Genomic DNA, 14,831 nt, shown 5'->3' on the forward strand with positions numbered 1-14,831 from the left:
TTATTCTAACTTTGGAGGAGTGTTAATCCGTCCCAAAAGTGACGGTAAAGTGACGGATATACCACCAGCCGTATTACGAGTTCCATAGGATATAATGGACTCGTAATACGGCTGGTGGTAAATCCGTCACTTTTCCGCCACTTTTGGGACGGATTAACACCTCCTCCAAAGTTAGAATAACCCCCTTTGTCTGTTGAAATATTACTGGCCACGGCTGATGCCAACTTGCTCTTCCAGCGTTAGGCACAATTATCAAACTCTGCAGTAAATGTAAATTCTGTTGGTGTGGTTATTGCAGCCAACTTGACCTGGATCCAAAGCAATAGAATTCCTTAATGAAATCTATTATTAAAAGGAATCAAATGAATTAAAAATGTAAAGAGCAGGTGGATACACGAAAACGCACTTTGGAGTTCTTTTTAGCCATCAGTACAAGCCTCATGTGTCTAATGAAAGAACTGATGCCTCAAATGGGAATGTGCCATATGACTCGATAAGGAGTTCCGGTTCTCTGAAATGTTGAAAGTTATATTTTCTTCATCTGGGTCTCTGACGATAGGATTCTTCCTCTCCCTTGGGCTGAAAAATCTTCTGATTTGTAAGAGTCTAGAAGTATAACAGGAGTGAGATCGTTGGGTTCTGCCACAAACCCCTAATCTGCTGGAATACGTGGCTATTTTTGTTCAACGTGGATTATTTTGCACCTGACCTGTAAATGGTTCATTGAAGTCAGTTTCTCAATATCAAGGCCTTTAGTGGGGGGGACCCTGGGAGATGTTAGAGTCTGCCCCAGAAAGATCTGACGTAGCAGGGAGAAGCTTCCCAGGTCCTTCTGCTACTACACAGAAGCAGAGAAAGGTGTCCTTCTTGCAAGCCAAAAAGAAAATCTTCTCAAAATTCAAAGCTTGAGTACATGGAAAATCTTTAGCTGTCGTGCAACTCCTTACTTGGCATTTCCTGACAAACACAGTATTAATCAATGTCAAGAACATAAACAGGAAAACAGTTCTTCTATCAATGATTATGTCTCAGAACAGGAGGGGCATTTAGCAAAAACAGCCAACATAATGGGCGAGAGAAAAGCTAAAAGGAAAGCAGCCGAGGAAGAAAGTACAGAAAATTAAACAAAACCTATTCGGTATACATAAGCAATTTTAAAAATCTGAAAAGAGATTTCCTTTCAAAAATATGTTGTGGTTACTGCATCGAGACAGACATAATCCAATTCTTACGAAAATATATTTTTATAAACCAGTTTGCTTTCAATAATTATTTCTTTATTAAACCAATACATTTTAAATGCATACTTGGGAGGCCAGGAGAAAATATTTCTATTACCTGTGTACTAAGGCTTATTTACTACCCTCCTATGACTATTCCTTGGTATAGTTTCCATTATTAGTAAAGAGCTGACCAATTACACGTTATCAATTATTTCATACCTGAAGCAAATGGGTAAATTCAGATTTTTTTTATTGAAAGATATTACTACAAAGGCACCAGATGATAACAAATAGGATGCAACTGCCCATCAACCTTGTGTGGCAGACATTAACTGTGGCAAAAAACGTACCTCTGTGGATACTGATGAAGAATGAAATATGAAGCAAACAAGACCACTACAACTGGCACTTTAAAAGTCAATTTACAAAATATGAACCATATACAACACAATTATAAAAGATCCTGACAAGGTGTTATGCAATTTCCATGTGCAATATATTCACAGCTTAAAGTAAAAATAAGTAATTTATCATGTGAAAATGATATGATTGAATATACTTTCAGTAGCAAAACCTTTCTGTTTTCTTCTAAAAAAAAAGAAAAAGCAAGGTTTAAGAATAGTATTTAGTTGCATTGTATGCATATATATACATATTAAAAAAACACAAGTTACATAAAGTGTCCTGGGCCTCTGTCAATTTCGAAATCCCTGCCCACAAGATAGCCTTTTCACAGACAAATGTTCAAACTGCATTGCTAGAACTGAGAAAGGCCAGGCAAAGACAGGGACTGGTAATGCAGAAGGCCCTTTCTAGTCATCATGACAAGGCCCAGTTGCTAAGGTTGTGCCTGGTCACTGTTTGACGTCATAGTACCTTTCTGAACATCCAACTCCTCTGCGCTGACCATAGCAGGGTCAATTGCAGCGTACCGTGTGCCGTGAAATTGCCGTAAATGAATCTGAAGATGAAATAAACAGTGATTCAGAGGGACCATTGTATTTAACAGTAGTGTGCTGACATACATATGAAATCACAACCTAGAAACAAATACCACACTAGCATTTTGAAGAACAAGATTTGAAACAAACATCTATGAACTGAAATAAGGACCATTATGCTTAGTGTTCTTTTGGAACTATAAACATAAACTTCGGTCTTCTTTTTCTCCTATTCCCATCTCGTGGATTTCCAGCAAAATAATAGCAAACCTGGAAACTGTTTCTTAAAATTATGAATAGTGCAAGGTAAAGGAAGCTCTTATTGAACATGCATGCCTAAATGCCTCTGTGTGACAATGCTAATTTCCCTAAGCAGCTGAATATCACTTCAGTCCTTTCATTTGTGGCAGATGACAGGAATCAAAAAGTAGAATATAATCAAAGTAGTAAATCTGCACTAGTAAACTACAGTCTCATTTATTCCAAACTCACAATTGGTCCTTGCTGCAAGACATTGTATTGGAAAAAGGAAGACTAGTGCAATTGTGTGGACACAGGATACTTTTCTTTTGTGCCTACTGGCTTGCGACAGTCTGTCCCGGCTGCAAGGTCAGGGATGTGGAATTCATATAGCCCAGATGCCCAGGACTTTTTGTTTGGGGTCAAGGACAATGCGTTTTAACATATATTTTGTCCTTAGGACACGTAGGCCCAACCCCTGTCAGCATAAACCCTTTGGCTGCCAGTTTGCAAATACCATATTACGTATCAGGGAAGGGCATTGTCTGCAGTTAAGGTAATGTTTGTGTCCATACGTTAATGCTGTTTGAACTTGTATTTATGGTTCATTAATGCAAAGCCTTTATTATTAGGGTGAGCACTTGTTTTAACTCGGACTGCACTGCTGACAGCGCTCGCAACATAAAAATGTGTACACGAGGTTTAACAATATGAGGCTATGTATAATGCTCTCAGAATGCTCTCAGATAAAATGCAAATATTTGCACACGCTTGATAGCAAGGTTGATGATTCTTTGCTTTCAAAACAAAATGCTCCCAAAAAAATGCAACTAGGAACAATAAACGTTTTGCTGAACTACTGTGAAATTTTAGGTGCAATTTCTTTGTCGCACCATTTAGTAAAATGTGTTGATTTATGCTAGTATTTAAAAAAAAAATCATAATAGAAACATCAATGTAACCAGTTTCAACAAGATTATGGGAAACATGAACATAAGCAAAGCCAATAAGTCTAACACTGGTAGTCAGCCTTTTGTTTTTTTTCAATGCGTATTTTGTTTTGACATGGTTTTTTAAAACTTTATTGCTGTGGGACCACCACAAACATTGGCAAAATCAAAAATATTTTTTGTCCTCAAAAACCACACATTGCCATAGTAGTTTGTGGCGTGAACAAAACTACTTTGTGCCACTATGTTCCCAGTGAAAGAGCAGAATGCTGTCAGTTACAGTGACAAAAATAGAGACAAAGAATTTTAATAAAAACAAATGGTCTTGGATAACCATTTAAGGTAACAGTTCTTAAAGAAAATTACAAAATGCACCCATGGTATATGTCTTGCATTATTGCAGATTCCCGTCTTTCATGAAATCACAAGAATTTACAGAAGTAGACCAGGAAATCATACTCCTAGAAAATATTTGTAAACACCATTTTAAAAGGAGAAAACATGCATGTGTAGATCTGTGAAGCTTCTTCAAGTTCAGTTTCCCTCCAACCACTATTCCCTAACCCTGCAAGAAGTTTTACTTTTGCCCTCGCCAGAAGTAAATTTCGAATCTTTCTCAGTATGAGTAAAGATTAGAGAAGAGCTGATGAAAAGCCCTAAAACATGCAAGTTAGTGGGTTTGCATGGACTCTAAAGGGCTTTACAACTCTGGAACTATTGCTTGCCCCTATCTCCAGCCCCAGTGTTTAGCTGTAGCATGGGCCCTAGCACAATCGGAGAGGCTATTATCAGAGCTCTTGTATGATGAGATTGTTGCCATACTACATGGCACACCAACGAACAAATTTATAATTTTTCAGGACAAGTAGATTTATGATGCAGCCTGTCCAGAACAAGTAGATATTTTATAAAGTTTCATAACCAGGCAGGATGTAGAGACTGATCCAGCCAAGGGTGGTCACTGTCGTGGTATTGGATCTCGCAGTGGTGGTGTCTTGTATTATATCACACTGATGCTTGGTCCCCTTTCCGGTTTTGACACAGTTTGGTTGTGTGGCACAGCCGTAAATGAGAAATCACACAGACCTTTTCCAGCTGGCAAGAAGCTCTGTGTGAATTGTAATATTGAATGCAATGTTCTTAGACATGGTGAGGCACATTCCGCTCCATCGTTTTTATCTAGTATGTGCCATTTCAGGCTGGGACAAACCATGTGAGAATAATTTAGCCCAGCCATTGGACATTCTGCTCCAACAGCTGGGCCACCTGGGCCAGGTAGCGGTGTAACTGTCAGCTCCTCGGGCACAATAGAACTGTACCAGTCGTGCAGTTCCCGTGTAAGGTAAATTAAGAATAATTTAACCTAATCAGTAGGTGACTCCATAAGGCCGCTTCCGTACACCACAGGGCTTGGTCAGATCATATACCCTCTGAAGGGGAAATTGTGCATCCCCAAATGCAATAAATATAAAGCATACAGCATTAGTGTACTTCTGGTGTGTAGTCGTAGAACACACAATGAGAATAAGCGAAGGCAGTCATGTCCCTCTCAGGCAGTGACTCAGCTCTGACCTCAAAGATGTCCAGAAATAGTCTGGTCATGTGACAGGAATATTGGTTTGTATTGAAGATGCCATGAACCGCTGCTCTGAAACAGATCAGAGTTGTGGTGATGCTGAGAGCGGATGTGTCCAAGTCTGTGAAGTATAAATAGATATTGCACCAGCCACAAATTCTCAGTGCCTCACAAGTCATAAATGGGAATCATGTATAACTTTAGAGAAAATATTAACTCCTGTGTTGAAAACCTAGACTGCATCATCTATATGCAGTGCAGTCGTAAAGATGCATTCCTCTTCATAACCCCATCACACAACTAACGCAATAATAATAATAATAAAATTATAACGATCATTTATGTAGCCCACATTAAGCATGCAGTGTCTGCTCTTGGTGCAAGTCAGTAAGAGGAAGGGCCACTGGAATGATGCAGTTATGTGTCTCTGGTATATTCTGCAGAGAGGCAGATAATTTGCACAGGTCAACTGGTCACATTTTAGTTGCGGACTCTTGTGGTCTTGCATTAAACTGGTACTAATAAGGAGACATCTTTGCCCAGACTGTATTAATGGGTGTTAAATAACAGAAAAGCAAAATAAAGTTGTTACTGAATGTGCAGCATTAAGAAGCAAAATTAATTCTTTCTAGCCACATAATTCAGGCACCTCTGCCACATGCTTTTTCCCCACCATTTGATGCATAGCTCCAGTGGCCTTCATAATACGTGATCTGAAGAGAAGACACAGATGCACAGCACATGATGCAGGCAAATACACGTGTTGAAGCATTACCACGTATATCTGTACAGAAGGTAGGTGATCAGTCATGTATGTGGCACTGTCCCACCTGCAGCGTTATTTTTCTCACCTCATTCCCTGAGTAGCTTCTCCTGTTTCCAGCTGACATACAAAATCCTGAGGAACCACATGGATCACACACAAAACCATGACAAGACATGACACCAGGACAAGGAAAAGACCAAGAGACAGACACAAGATAAAACACATAAATTATCTTCCCATCGTTTGTTTTGCACACTTTTGCCTTCTGTATGGCGTCATCCGAAGCTGTGGCACCCCTTCCGCTGGGTTCTGAAAGTTCTCACTAACTGGGATAGTTTGGTCTGGGTTCAGTGTTAGTTCAGTGACGGCCAGTCTCTTCCATGTAGTGATGGTGTCATTTATCATTCAAAAGCACAGGTGGTATCACACTGGATGATAAAAGGCCAAGCTAGCCATTCTGGGATTCAAACATTTAAACCTCTCTGCCACACTAATCTTTGTTGAGGACACATTAGGCCTGTGGGCTACCCTAGCCCATATTCAGGCTACCTTCACTTACATGCCGGGACCTCAAATTTAAAATATTTGTAATGTGAACAAAACGTGTGATGCAATTATGTAAAAAACTCACTTGATGTACACTATTTCAATTGTCTAGGGTCCTTCTACTATGGCAGTGATATTATAATAACCTATCAATGCTGTGCCAGTGACAAATATGGACTCGTCATAGCGTCTATCTTTAGTCTTTCTTTGCTGTCTTATACAAAAAAAAGACTTAAGTCACAACAATGCATTTGGGTTACATAAGTACAAGCAGTGGCTGGTCCTGGTGGACACATTTTGTGAAACAACAGTTTTCCTGTTTAAAACATCTGCCCATTGAGTCATTACTGTAACTGTCCAGTTTTGACTTTGAGATGTAGTCCTTGGGATGTGTACCCATATAACCAAACACACACATATTCCTACAGACGGAGGCGTGGTGAGGCACTGAGAGGAACAGTAGTAGAAGCAGGGGTGAGGAAATGGCCACTTGATGGGGTCAGAAAGATATTTTCTTGACATTGATTTTCCATGTACTTGATAATCACAGCAATCAAAAATAACGCATAGAGGTTTCATCAAATGATGCAGGGGAACTTACACTGGAGTGGTAACTTGAAGCCTGGGGTCAGTGAACTGCTCTGCCACCTCGTAGCTCCACCGGCAAGTGAAGCCCTTCTGTCCTCTGAACCCTGACCTCTGTCAGTTCGAGGCCCTCCTCCACCCGCAGGCTTCTGCCTGCGCCTCATCCCTGGTGTCTAGTGGGAGAGCTCTGCTCTTCTGCTAGGCTGCCCTCTGCCTCTTTTTTCCTCTTTTGTCCCTTTTTACTCTGTGTGCTGTTCCTTTGTGCTCCGTTTCCTTTTGTGTTCCTTTTGTGTCTTTCACTTTCTGCGCTTACTCTCTCTCCCCCGTTTTCTCCCCTCACTCAGTGAAGAGAGAGAGAGCACACTCACCCGCTGCTGCTGCCCTCGTCCCCTCCTCTAGCACGTGCAAGTGTGCTCCATCCCTGCCACTGCTGACCCCGTGGACCGCCCCCTTTTTTTCACACCATTTTCCGGTCCCGCCTCCCAGCATTTGCCCTCCCCCCCCACTAAGGCAAGCCTGTCTGTGTCCGTCCGTGACTCTAACGCGACCAGTGCCAGGACCGCCACCTCTACACAGCAGCTGAACTCATCGCACTCACCCAGGATGCAACAACAACTGCAAGAAAGCAGCTCCAGGCAACACACACAGTCCCTTCAGCTGCTTCTTCTGCCATCAAACCTGCACCACCACCAAGACACGGGACTCAGCACAACCCACCTGCAACAACTCTCCGAACCCGAAACCCCTGAAGTGCATCCTCCTCAACATCTGCTCCTCCATAAACACGACACCGAAATCTGGCACCTCCTCGACAGCACCACCCCGGACGTCGCATTCCTTTCCAAGACCTGGACCTGGACCAACACCACCTCAGGTCCAGACATTGCCATCCCCCAGGGATACACGATCGCCCAAAAAAGATTGCCCCAGCCGCTTGGGGATTGGGGGAAATCGCCATCGTACACAGGTCCAACCTCTACCTGAACACACACTCCGAAGACTCCAATAAAGCCACAAACACCTCTACTTCAAGCTACACACCAGCCCGACATCCACCATCAGGGGAACCATCCTCTACCGCCCCCCCCGGACCTTGCACACCTTTCGTCGACTCCATCACTGACTTCATCTCCGCACAGGCCATCGCAGCCACCAACTACACTCTGCTGGGAGACCTCAACTTCCACCTTGAGAATCTACAAGACCCCAACACCGCATTCCTCCTAGACAACCTCCACAACATAGGACTCCAACAGATCATGACAGAGCCAACACACTCTGCAGGACACACCCTCGATCCCATCTTCATTACATGAACCTCCGCTACCTTCAGCCACACCACGGAACTCCCATGGACAGATCACTGATGCATTCACTTCACCTTTAACACACCCACCATCACCAGATGCCAACTCTAGCCACTGCATAGAAACTGGACAAGAATAACTGACAATCAGCTCACTGCCGCCCACCATCGCACGCAACGATGACCCAAACACCGCAGCATGCACCTTCCACAATGGGATCACCGACTGCGCCAACATCACAGCCCCCCTAAAAAACAACACCACCCACGCAAAGAGAGCCAGCTGGTTCACACCCAAACTCCGGGAATCAAACCTTTTGCCGCCTCGAGAAAATCTGGAGAAACACCAAATCCCCAAAAGCCCAGAGCAACTTCAGAATCGTCGCCACCATCGCACACCACCAACTCATCAGAAGCACCAGAAAGAAGGCTATGCAAGACAGGATCTCCTCACAAGCACACAACAGCAAGGAACTCTTCAGCATCATCAAGGAGTTCGCCCAACCAAACAGTGAAACAATGGACATCCCACCCTCACCGGCCCTATTCGACAGACTCAACACCTACTTCCACCACAAAATCAAGACCATCTAGGACAGTTTTAACAAGGACAACCCACGTGCAGAACCCACCTACAAAAACCCTGACACCAACAAATCTACAATCTCCAACTGGACACCCCTCTTCACCCAAGATACATTGAAAACAATGAAGTCCATATACTCCAGGGTCCCCACGGACCCATGCCCCCATCACATCTTCAAAAGAGCTGCACACACCATCGCCCCCAAGCTCCATCTCACCATCAACTGCTCACTAGCTGCTGCCATCTTCCCCGACTGGAAACACGTTGAGATCAACCCTTTCCTCAAGAAACCCTCAGCTGACCCACCAACCTCAAAAACGTCAGGCCCATCTCCCTACTTCCATTTCCTACAAAAGTCATTGAAAAATGAGTCAACTTACCACATTTTTAGAAAGCCACAACATCCTCGACATCTCCCAATCCAGATTCAGGTCAAACCACAGCACCGAAACAGCCCTCCTGTCTGCAACAGATGACATCCGCTCCCTACTGGACAAGGGAGAGACGCAGCACTCATCCTACTTGACCTCTTGGCAGCTTTCGGCACAGTCTCCCATCACACCCTGATAAGAAGACTCCACTAAACCGGCATCAGAGACAAGGCCCTCGACTGAATCCAATCCTTCCTCTCCAGCAGAACGCAACTAGTGAGACTTGCCCCATTCCTTGCAGCACCCACTCCCACCACCTGCGGAGTGCCCCAAGGATCCTCCCTCAGCCCCATGCTGTTCAATGTCTATATGGCCCCGCTAACCACCATTGTCAGAAGCTACGGAATAAACATGTTCTACGCTGATGACACCCAACTCATCCTCGCCCTCTACAACGAACCAGACAAGGCCAGACACAACTTCCACAAAGGCATGAAAGCAGTCGCCAACTGGATGAGAGACAGCTGCCTTCAACTCAGCACAAACAAGACCGAAATACTCATCCTGGGCCCTCAACCCAATGCATGGAGTGACTCCTGGTGGCCATCCACCCTCGGAAACCCGGAACCTCGGAATCATCCTGGACCCCAACCTCAGCATGAACCATCAGCTCAACTCAGTCAGTCCACCTGCTTCCGCACCCCCGACTCCTACACAAGACCTTCAAATGGATCCCCCCGAACATAGAAAGACCGTTACACATGCCCTCATCACCAGCAGACTGGACTACGGCAAAGCACTCTATGCCGGAATCAACAAAAAACTAACCCGCAAATTGCAAAACATCCAGAACACCGCCGCCAGATTGATCCCCGAACTACTCCAACACTACCATATCTTGCAACACCTACATACACTGCACTGGCTCCCCATAGAGAAAATAATCACTTTCAAGATCCTCACCTATGCACACAAGAACCTCCACAACACCGGACCAGCCTACCTTAACCAGCGACTCAACTTCCACGTACCCCACAGGGCCTTACACTCAGACCAGCTCTCTCTCGCAGAAGTACCCTGCATCAGGAAAACCAGAACAGGAGGACGCTTCCTCTCCTACCCAGACGCCACTGCCTGGGACGCCCTACCAATCCACATCTGAGAAACCAACTCCCTCCCCAGCTTCACGAAGGAACTGAAGAGAGATGGCTTTTTTAATCCACCTCGGGTACACACTACACTCCCCCTCCTCCTCCTCCTCCTCCTCCCCCCAGTGCCTTGAGACCCTAAGGGTGAGTAGCTGCGCTTTATAAACACTGATTGATTGACTGACTGTGACAGACGATGCGTGGATTATTATACAGAGGAGTCCAGAGGGTGATGGGAAAGTGCTCTGCGCCTGTGACAGTGACTGTGGGGGGTGCTCGAGGTGGGGTCTCTTCAAGCAGGAAGCAGTGCTATTCAAGCACTGTTTTAGACAGCGCTTCCAGAAATGGCCTCTGCAAAGTCGCAGTAGCTGTGAGAGAGCTATCAAAGCCATAACAACAGTGAATGCTAAAAGTGATGGAGTTTGGTCCACTTTTGTGCCCCATGATAAGCTGCTCCTCTCACCCTTGTGTTAGCTTCTTTGCGCTACAGAGTTAGGAAAATGGCTGCCTCTACTTACTGAACTCTATTTGAAGAGGCCCAATTTACATCCAAAGGCTGGATATTTTTTTGCTATCAAGCTTGAGGCCAGTATGTACTTGGGTCTGGAGTCACAACTCCTTTTCCATCATACTGGAAACAACACTTTTCGCCATCTTCTTGCCTAGAACAAATCTATGTGCTTGGTTGGTGATCCTCTGGAGGTTATCAAGAGCACGTGCTATCGCCTAGTGTTAAGCTCTACTCAAGTTTTTGTTAATGCACCCACGTGACAGAATGAGAATGTTACAGATTACAATCCTGACATCGTTTTTTCACCTCTTTATCTTTGTAAGGTTGATGCGAATTAATTATAACGATTTTGTTAGGAATGGTACCTGCTTTGCAGCGCTATGAAATGGCAGAACCTATATTACCAAGCACTATGTATAAAAAAAATGAGTTACTGCTAGACTGCCCCAACACGCACCAGACAAAGAGCCCTAGGGGAGAGGATGTGCCGTAAGGGCCAGAGCTGCTGACTTTGGAGCTGGGAAACACGGTTTGAGTTTCTGTGCCGGCTCAACATCCTGTGATTCTGGGCAAAGTACTCCCCCTTGCTACCAAAAATGAATGTGTTGCTGTGTAATGTAACCGGGGCTCATGTAAAGCGCTGTAATACCTTTGTATTGCGTTTGCGCTATATAAAACTGCAACAAAAAAAAAAGAAGATATGCATTAAGTGCTCCAATACCTTTGTGTCAAGTTCAACCTACATAAAACTGCAAAAAAATAAATAAAAAAAAAGACACCGCAGACATCGCAAAAAAATAGCAGGTACCTGAAAACAAGGAACAGGAAGAAATAACACCGCCATGAGTGCAAAGCATCGAGGCAAAAGAAAAAATAGTGGGCCACACTACTGTTCATGCCCGATCGCACAACAATATGTAACAGTGTCATTCTCCAAGGCGGTAACACAACAGCCTCAAGGCGGGACCAATCTAAAGTATTTGCCAACAAAATCAAGGAATTTTTTTAAGGTAGGCCTAGGAACAAATAAAAGTGATGGACGTGAGATGGGCATGGTTAAAGCCACAGAACAGATTACAACATGCTAGTGCACTGCTATGCTGGACCTAAAAGGGGCTCTTTCTGGACCAAGAGCTACCTTTCTGCCAAATTTGGTGTAATTCTGTCCAGTGTTTTGGGCGCTATCGCTGTTCAAAATCCCTATGGAAAAATAAATGGGGAAAAAGTTTTGGGACCCCCTCTCTTTTATCTCAGCCCCCACTTGACAGATCACCCCGTAACGTTCCAGACATACGCTGAGGTAAACGTTGGATTTTCATGCAAAATTTTGTGAGGATTCATCAAACGGCACTAAAGTTATTAGCAAAACAAAAAAACACCCTTTTCTATAGAAACTAGGCCCTAACTATTAGTACCCAGATGTATATATTAATAAAATCAGTAATGAATGGCAAAAGTGATTATCTGATCTGCACCTATCAGAGAACTTCAATACCCTGTAAGGGATATGAAGAGCAACATGAATGACTCATTCGATTTTTCACAATACACAAGAAAATTCAGGTCCTAAACAAGGAGTCTTTTTGGAGATAGCGGTGGCATAGGTGCAGGAGCATCTCAAAATAATGCATCATAAGAGGTTTCTGCAAGCAAAAATGTTCCTGTTTTGGATTTGTGCATTTATCAGAAGCAGCTAAGATTTACAGGGTTACAGATTTACAGGTTTGCACCTGCATATCAGAACTGGCCTTGCAACACGCTTGTTAGTGAACATTTCAGAGAGTAGAGTTTCTTTTCCAGTGTTAAAATAAGCAACATGTTCATACAGTGGATCATCATGCATTCATTTCATATCAGCACGGAAGACGGAAATAATCCTCTTAATGAGTTACAAACAGCCACACAACTCCCAAAGAGCTGAGCATAATGAGTAAGTATGACAGCTTCTCCGCAATTCATTACGGAGGAGTGCCATGCTGGGCTGTCACTAGAGACTCAATAAGGCAAATTAATTAATCTGCTAAATTAAGCTGATCAATTGTAGACGTACAAGTTACTTACCTTCTGTAACAAACTATCTGGTAGAGACATATTCTAGTTGCAGATTCCTTACCTAACAATTTCCCCCAGGCATCAGACTGGATCCGGAGATTTTTCTTCGAGCAATACCTTTGTGCATCGGTAGGTGGCGTGGGTCGACTCCGCTGGCGTAATTGGCATCGTAGTCGCCGTGATGATGTTGTGAGTAGTACATATACGCCGCCTCAGCGCAGTGACGTCAGTTTCTTTTAACGACTTTCCACGCCAAAGCACAGACCCGCTGAGATAGGTGCACCAGAGCTAAGGACCTAAAGGGGGGAATCCCTGTCCCTAGAAATCAGTTCGCAAGCAGGGAAGATGGGTAGGTCGGTAAAGTATCTGGAACTGGAATATGTCTCTATCAGATATTTTGTTACCAAAGGTAAGTAACGTGTACGTCTACAATTGATCAGTTTAGTTTAGCAGATTAATTAATTTGCCTTATTGAGGCAGTTTGAGTGGAGGATCGATGGCCATAATCAATAGCTCTGGATACCATACTCTCCATGCCCAGTCTGCAGCCACCAAGATGACTTGGGTCCGTCGTTCCTGATCTTCTTGAGCTCTGGGCAGAAGTGGTATAGGCGAAAAGGTGTAAAGGAGGCTGGAGGTCCACTCGAGATGAAGAGTCTCTGAGCGAGTGCCGCCTTGGAAATTTAAACGCGCAAAACAGCTGACATTGCGCTTTCCCCACTGCTGAAAGAGATCTTGTGCCACCTCTGGATGGAGATGCCATTCGTGATCAGCTGTGCATCGACGGCTGAGTTCGTCTGCTCTGGCGTTGAGAGAACCCGTAAGATGTTGAACCACCAGGGTAATGCCCGGATGTTCCAGCCATGTCCAGAGATGTAGTGCCTCCTGACAAAGGGTCCAGGACCCTACTCCACCCTGTTTGTTGCAGTACCACATGGCGGTAGTGTTGTCTGTGAACATCTGCACTACCTTCCCTTTAAGAGAGGGAAGAAATGCTTTCAATGGAAGCCTGATTGCCCGGAGCTCCAGAATATTGATATGGAGCTCAAACTCCACCGGTGACCAGAGGCCTCTGATCTCCGCTTCTCCCTTGTGGCCGCCCCACCCCAGAAGCGATGCATTTGTCACTACTGATACATCTGGCTGGGGAAGGGAAAGGGATCTGCCATGGATCCAATGCGGATTCAAAAGCCACCACTGCAGGTCTTCCGCAGTCCCCTCCAAGAGCTGGTAAGGCCAAAGGGGAGCGCGGTAAACTGATAGTGCTCGTGACCTACCACGAATCGTAGGTAACATCTGTGGGCAGGCAGGATGGGGATGTGGAAATAAGCATCCTGCAAGTCCAACGCTACCATCCAATCTCCTGGCTCTAAGGCAGACAGAACCTGAGCCAGGGTGAGGATTTTTTAAGCCCTTGTCCTTTTTGGGCACCAGAAAGTAGCAGGTATAACAACCACAGCCTACTTCTGGCACAGGGACCTTCTCTATAGCTCCCCTGCCCAAGAGAGCCATGACTTCCTGGCGGAGAAGTGCCAAATGATCCTCCCGGAGTTGGCTGAGTGATGGAGGCATGGCCGGTGGGGCAGATTCGAAAGGGAGTGAGTAGCCCTTTCGAATGATCTGCAAAACCCACCTGTCCGTACTGATGGATTCCCAGTGGGGCAGGTGATGGTGAATCCTGCCGCCAACTGGATGGGAGTGAGTGGAGGACTATGGAGGGTTTGGAGGCTGCGGCGGGTGCAGAGGTGGACTGGGCAGACTTCTGGTTCCCTGTCCACGTGGGATTCCGTGTCCCCGGCCACACAGCGGCTGAACATGGGTGGCACAGTGGCTGGGTGCGGGACGCGACAGGGAGCCCCTTCTGTGGCAAAGAAAGGGGTGAAAAGCGGACTGCTGGGGGTGAGGGGCAGCGGAAAGACCAAGGGACTGAGCCATAGCCTGGGAATCCTTGAATCTCTCCAAGGCCGCTTTGTCTCCAAAGAGACTGGAGCCATCAAGGGCATGCCCATGAGAGACTATTGGACATCTCC

General features: G+C 45.0%; 1 protein-coding gene across 1 annotated transcript in view; it reads right to left on the reverse strand.

The window, feature by feature from the left end:
• Positions 1 to 1,456: 1,456 nt before the first annotated feature.
• SPG21 (SPG21 abhydrolase domain containing, maspardin) overlaps positions 1,457 to 14,831 on the reverse strand; it is a 278,589-nt gene continuing 265,214 nt past the window's right edge. The window contains exon 9 of the mRNA XM_069222818.1: positions 1,457 to 2,184. Within this exon, the coding sequence (XP_069078919.1) occupies positions 2,062 to 2,184 (123 nt within the window). The 3' untranslated portion in view covers positions 1,457 to 2,061. The remainder of the gene's footprint in view (positions 2,185 to 14,831) is intronic.

Source organism: Pleurodeles waltl, chromosome 3_1 (genome assembly GCF_031143425.1).
Source record: "Pleurodeles waltl isolate 20211129_DDA chromosome 3_1, aPleWal1.hap1.20221129, whole genome shotgun sequence".
Classification (NCBI taxonomy): Eukaryota; Metazoa; Chordata; class Amphibia; order Caudata; family Salamandridae; genus Pleurodeles; species Pleurodeles waltl.